Genomic DNA, 7,076 nt, shown 5'->3' with positions numbered 1-7,076 from the left:
GAAGAGACAGAGAGAGATAGATATAGAGATGAGACAGAGAGAGATAGATAGATCGAGAATAGAGAGAGAAATAAGAGAGATAGAGATTAGAGTAGGATAGATAGAGAAAGATTTAGATAGAGATAGAAGAGATGAGAGAGCATGAGAGAGAGAGAGAGAGAAAGAGTGCATGCATGTACTCACGCGCACACAGTGCCACACACACATGCACGCATGCAAGGACACACACATAGAGACACAGACGTCTCTACAGGCAGTCACATACAACTAGATAGATGCCTGTTAAGACGCACAGTCACACAGACGTAGACAGAAAACTATACACATCAATATAGATACATAACAAACTTAGATATAGACACGGATAGATACCAAACACTTCTACATCCAACGTCTAATATGGAGCGACACATGCCAACGTTGCCAAACAAACAGCACGGGGGGGAGGGATCGAACAGCAGAGCCACCTGGCGGCCACGCTCACCTGCAGCACCTTGACGACGTCGGCATGGGCGTGGCAGATGCGTGAGATGAGCTGTGAGAAGGCCGTGAGGAACTGATACGCCGGCAGCTTGTCCTGCAGACCCTGCACCACCTGCAACACCCGACGCGCGCCGACGACAAAAGAGCAGCGTCAACGACAGGTGGCGTTGTCGTCAGCCTGCACTGCGACTAACAAACAACAACAACAGGCGCGCAACAACAAAAGAGCAGCTTCATTGGCAGAAATTAGTAACGATGATATGCTACATGGTAGGTGTGCTGTTACATATCGTAGGTGAACTGCGACATATCGTAAGTATGCTGTGACATATTGTAAGTGAACTGTGACATATCGTAAGTATGCTGTGACATATCGTAGGTGAACTGTGACATATCGTAAGTATGCTGTGACATATCGTAGGTGAACTGTGACATATCGTAAGCACACTTTGACATATCGTAAGTATGCTGTGACATATCGTAGGTAAACTGTGACATATCGTAAGCACATTTTGACATATCGTAAATATGCTGTGGCATATCGTAGGTGAACTGTGACATATCGTAAGTACACTTTGTGACATATCGTTGTGCTGTGACAAATCGTAGGTGAACTGTGACATATCGTAAGCACACTTTGACATATCGTAAGTATGCTGTGACATATCATAAGCACACTTTGACATATCGTAAGTATGCTGTGACATATCGTAGCAGGGTGAAGCTGTGACAATATCGGTATGGCACACTTTGTATCATATGCGTAAGTAATGACCACTGTGACATGAACGTAGCGGAAGCTGGTGACAATAGTGCGTAATGGCACCAACTGTTGACATAAGTCAGGTAAAGTATGGCTGTGACGATCTGTCGTTGAAGTGGAACCTGTGGACATAATCGTAAGCCAACCTTTTGACAAAATAACTCGTAAGTATGTCGTGACATAGTCGTAGGGAACACTGTGAAACATACTCGAGTGGAAGTACACTTTGCTGACCAAATAATCGTTGTGCGTGACATATCGTAATGGTGAAGCGTGAGTGACACTAATCGGTAAGGGCCCACCGAGAGCTGTATGAACCCGTAAGGAAACAACAATATGGAATGAAAGGAGAGTGATAGGTAATGCTGAGAAGGGCGACCTTATCCAGGCCTAAACAGACGGCTAGACTGTCACTCATAGTGCGTACAAGTCTGCTGTGACATATCGTAGGTGAACTGGTGACCATATCGTAGAGCGACACTTTGACGATCCGTCGTAATATGTTGTGACATGATCGTAGGCTGAACCTGTGACATAATCGGTAAGCACGCACTTTGACATACTCGTGAAGTATAAGCTGTGAGACAGTGTAAGTCGTCAGGTGAAATGTTGACATATCAGTAAGTACACTTTGAGACATTAGTCAGTCCGTATGGCGCCTGTGACATATCGTAGGTGAAACTGTCGACATAGTCGAGTAGAGCACACATTTGACATATCGTCAGTATGCTGGTTGACATATCGTTAGGTGAAACTGTGAGCATATCGTAAGTACAGCGTTCTGTGACAGTATCTGGTTAGTGGCTGTGACATATCGTTAGGTGAACTAGTGATCATATCGTTGTGACGAGCGAGCGAGGTGTTAACGTGAGCATAGCAGCCAGGCACAACTGCTGACATATTGTAATGGGGTGCTGCGACATATACGCAATGCACACTGTTGATGCACACGTAGCCTGTGCAGTGAACGTATCTACGAGTTATGCAGCGACACCTTGTTTGATGGAGGTCAGCAGGTGCTGCGGTTGTTCTGCGTCGGCCTGCTCTCCTGCTTCTTCCTGCTGTTGCTCGGCAATCCGTCGGCGCCACAAGTCCACCAGAGCGACTGAGCATCCGCGCATCGGACTGTGCGAGCGCATGATGCGACACGTATATACGAGAGTGTGGCATGTCGGCAGTAGAGCTCATGAAAAAACGCTCCAAATAAGAGAGTAGCAATACAAGACCTCTGCGGACCTGAGCTATAGCGAGCGGGCGTGGGCCTTTACTAGTGCATTGACAAGTAGCGAAAAATCTCTCAGAATTTGGTAGCGTGGCTCTCACCAAGTAACGAGCTGCAATAAACGAGTCGGGAAGTGTTCGGCGTGCAGGCTAGCAGGAGTTTTTACCGGGGGGGTAAGATATACTTGTTTTGGGCGAGTTGCACGGGACGAGAGAGAGAAAATCTGACGAGAGTGTAGCCAGCGAAAAGCGCGCGGAGAGAGATGGAAAAAGTAAATTGTTCGTTGATTGGTATCGTCACATAAAAGTCTTGGGAACAACCGTACATTCACATACGACTTCCGTAGGACGTCTTGCTAATGTAAAAGCGTCACACCTAAGGGGCAGGGGAAACACTTGGTATACACGGGGGGAATCTGTCACGTCAACACGGAGCGAGGGTGTTCCGCCACGGGGCAAACATTCCATGGCAGCGGGGGGGGGAGTTCGTCAGCCAGGTGGACAGTTCCGTCATGGGGGGCCGTCCATTCCAAGAAGTACATCGGCATGAGGACATCTCTCACGACCAAGACAGGTATGCTTATCGCCATGGGGGGGGGACATTCCTTCACCGGGGGGGGGGCATTCCACCACGGGGTCACTCACAGCCCTTGCGGTCGTGCGAGCTCGAGCTGGGCGATGGCAGCAACAAGGTCGTAGTAGTGCGCGAGGCAGTAAGTGTCCGTCCCTCACCAGTCGGGCTCATCTGCCACCAGCGCGGATCTTGGTAGAGCTTCCATATGAGAATACGCTGGTTTGCTCTCCAATGCTGGGCTCGACGCTCGCTCGCTGTTAGCGGCCTGCGGCAACGAGGAAGAGGGAGATTAGAAGGAAGCAAAACAGTGACGAAGGAAGCAAATATAGAAGCCGAGGCCAAAGATTGACACTGGAGGAGAGACAACACAGAAGCAAGATGCACAGAGGAACGCTGGCTCGTTCACTGCGTAAGCAAGTCTTGCGCACAGGTAAAAAGATGTAACGAAAGAACAAACATAGAAGGGAGACCAAACATCGAAAAAAAGATGACATACGTAAGCAAATGCCACAGAGGAAGGCCTGCGCTTGCAACTGGGGTAGCAAGTCCTGGCGCACGAGGAAAGAAGAGTGTAGGAACATAAACCAAACATAGAAGGAAACAAATAAAAGGAAGAGCAAACACTAGAAGAAAGACGACACAGAAGGAAGCAAACCATAGAAGGACAGACGACACAAGGAAGCAAGATCTAACACAGAGGAAGCCTGCTCTTCCCTGTTAGCGTGGCTGGCGCACCAAGGATAGGACGATGTAGAACAAAGCAAACCATAGGAAGGGAAGACGGAGGACACATAGTGGGAAGGAAGCAAACAATAGAAGGAGACAGCACAGAAAGCAAGATGACACAGAAGAAGCCTGCTTGCGTTTGCCTGTAGGTGGGCCTGCGCCAGCAGGCAGAAGATTGTAGAAAGAGAACAGGGAACGTCGAAGGAGAGACGACAACAGAGAAGGGAAGATGACATTAGAACGGAAGTACGACCCATGAAAGGAAGCTGGCCACAGGAGAAAGACTGGCTTCTTCAGCCTGTAGGCGGCCTGCGGCACAGGACAGAAGATGTAAGAAAGAAACCAAACATAGAAGGAAGACAACATAGAAGAAGATGAACCATACCCGACAGGAAGAGACGACACTGTATGAAGGAAGCTGCCGACAGAGAAAGCGCTGCTGCTTCACTCTAGCAGCCTGCGCACCAGAAACGAAGTATGTAAAAAAGAAACAAACATAGAACCGAAACAAAACCTAGAAGGAAGGCAAACATAGACGGCAAGACGACACAGAAGCACAGATGCACAGCAGAGGAAGCCCCTGCTCCTCGCCTGTAGCGGCGCTGCACAGAGGAAGCGAACACAGAAGGAGAACTCAAACATAGAGAGAGGAGAAGAGAGAGGATAACTCCAGACACCAGATGCGCTTTATTGAGAGAGCTTCGTCCCGAACACACGCTCAAGAATACTAATACCCAACTTGAATGAAATAATTTTTTGGGTTCGTGCAGACGTTTCGTGTTTTTTTGGCGATGTTACATGTTTAAATAGCAGAATGAAAGTTATAGTTCTCGTCCTTGTGACGGAGAATGCGTGAGGCCCAGCGCCGGGCGGCCTCACAGCTTGCAGCAGCAGCAATCTTCGCGTGGAAAAAAGCCTACTGTCACGTCGACAGGGAAGGGTTTGCTATTGGCATCGGCGGCTGAGAGTCTTGCTTACAGCGTCATGCATGGCCTCTTCCCGTGCGCCCTGCGTAAGGCGCAGTTTTAATTTGTCGCGGCTGAGAAAAACAGTTATTGACGTCTTGGCTGCGTTCATGTATATTTTACGTTTGTATTGTATTCTTATTGGCATCTATTTTTCGCAGGAGCGAACTATTTATGTTTCACTATAATCGAAAGGAAATCCGGCAGGGTGAGAGAGAGGAGGCGAGCAGGTCAGCCGGAGCTGAGTTAGCGTAGAGAGAGAGAGACGAGAGAGACACTGGAGAGAAAGAGATGAGTGACGAGAGAGAGAGAGAGCGGAAGACCGAGGTGTGCGAGAGAAGAGAGAGAGTGAGAGAGCAAGAGAGAGAGTGAGCATAGATGGAGAAAGACAGTAAGAGAGAGAGAGAGAGAGAGAGACGCAGAAAGAGAGAGAGAGAGAGAAAAAGAAAAGAGAGAGAGAGAATGGGGCGAAGGATTGCAATCGAACTCAAGGCAAAGATAAACTGCTTGTCATTTAAAGAGCATGTGAAGTGTTATTCTGTAACGCAACCTTCTGCCAAAGCGCACTTTGGGGCCCTCTCCTGCATAGCCGGCGGAAAGCAAACTTAGCTGCAGGAAGGCGTTGAGGAGGAGAGCGACTATAGGCTGCTTGGCCAGGTTGACGCATCTCTGCAGGAAGACAAAAGTAGGCTTAACGATCTGACGCATGGGACATTCTAAGAGAAGGTCAGCCTCCAATAACTCAGTCTAACCCATCGTACACAGGCGTAAATGTTACATATAACGTATTCGTAATCCTTACTGAGGAGCATGTCATACGCAGCATGCACAGGTCAAGACACATAAACCTTGCAACATACTTCACACCAGCGCACCGCACCGCATATACTCATGCACGCACACACCACACACACGTACGCATCCACCGACACGGGTCGTTCGCACGGCACGCGACGGCACACAGCACCCAGGCCACACAACACAGGTGACAAGGCTGGTTTAGAGGCAGGGACTAGGAGCGGGCGCTTCCTACTTGCGCGCAATCCTTTTGCGCCTGGCGGGGCAGCCCAGATCTTGGCCAGCTCGGCGTTGATCTGCGCTCGCCGGAAGGTCGCCGGCAGTCTGCCAGCGTCATGCAGGATTGTGCGATTGCGAGGTTACAGTCAGTGGCTCGGCTGCGTTGCGCACCGACGTCTGCACGCACAAAACACCACGGCTGTTGACACCGCGCACCACCGACAGGTCTACACGCACCAAACAGCACACCGGCTGTTACACGCGCACACCAACGCGACGTCCTACACGCACAAAACACTACCGCTGTTACACGCACACAACAACCCGACTCCTACACGCCACAAAACATCGAGCCGCCTGTTAGCAAATCCGCCACACAACACGTCGTACACCACAAAACACGCACTGTTACAGACCGCGCACACAACACCTGACGTCTACAGCGCACACCAAACACGACGCTGTTAACGCACGCACAGCAGACCACGCCGACGTACTGCACGGCACACCAACAGCAGGCGCTGTTACAAGCAGCGCCACACACGCGACGTCTACAACCGTTAGCGCACAAAACAGCACGCTGTTACACGCGCACACAACTGAGCTCTACACGCCAAAAAACACACGCTTGTTACACGCAGCACACACCGACGTCTACTAGCGGCACAAAACACAACGCTGTTACAGCGCGCACTAAGACAGACGTTACACGCAACAAAACACAGGCGCACGCTGTTACACGCGCTACATGACCACCGACGTCTGAGCCGCAGGGCAAAACATCACGCTGTTACCACCGGCGCACAGCGAACCGCCCGACGTCTACACGCACAAACGACAGCACTGCGTGTTAACACGCGCACTGAAACAGAGAGTCTAACACGCACAAAACACCCCGGCTGTTACACGAGCACAGAAACGAACGTCTACCACGCACAAAACACACGCTGTTACAGCGCGCACGACAACGCGGCACACACGGACGGCCCCACAGCGGAGGCGTCCGACGTCTACACGCCAAAACACACGGGGGCCCTGTACATCAGCGCAGCACACACCGACGTCCCTACGACGCACCAAAACACACGGCTGTTGACAACGCGCACGACATCACACGACGTCCTACACGCACCAACAACACACGTGGTTAGCAGCCGCGCAACACACCGACGTCCTACACCACAAAGACACACGCTGTTTACACGGCGCACACCACAAGCCGCGACGTCTGCACGCCCCCAACAACACTACGCCTGTTTACACGCACGGCACGCAGCCGACGTCTGCACCGCACCAAACACCGACAGGCCTGTACACGCGCACACAG

The 7,076-nt window shown here is 50.7% G+C and overlaps 1 protein-coding gene across 1 annotated transcript in view; it reads right to left on the bottom strand.

Moving 5' to 3' along the window:
• Positions 1 to 7,076, bottom strand: part of LOC106813710 (serine/threonine-protein kinase ATR-like) — a 48,798-nt gene that overhangs the window by 8,680 nt on the left and 33,042 nt on the right. The window contains exon 22 of the mRNA XM_014817919.1: positions 479 to 595. Coding sequence (XP_014673405.1) covers positions 479 to 595 — 117 coding nt within the window. The remainder of the gene's footprint in view (positions 1 to 478; positions 596 to 7,076) is intronic.

The sequence above is a fragment of the Priapulus caudatus genome, unplaced genomic scaffold, assembly GCF_000485595.1.
Source record: "Priapulus caudatus unplaced genomic scaffold, Priapulus_caudatus-5.0.1 Scaffold812, whole genome shotgun sequence".
Classification (NCBI taxonomy): Eukaryota; Metazoa; Priapulida; class Priapulimorpha; order Priapulimorphida; family Priapulidae; genus Priapulus; species Priapulus caudatus.
Note: the sequence above shows the minus strand (reverse complement) of the source record. Positions and strands in the feature narration are given on the sequence as shown.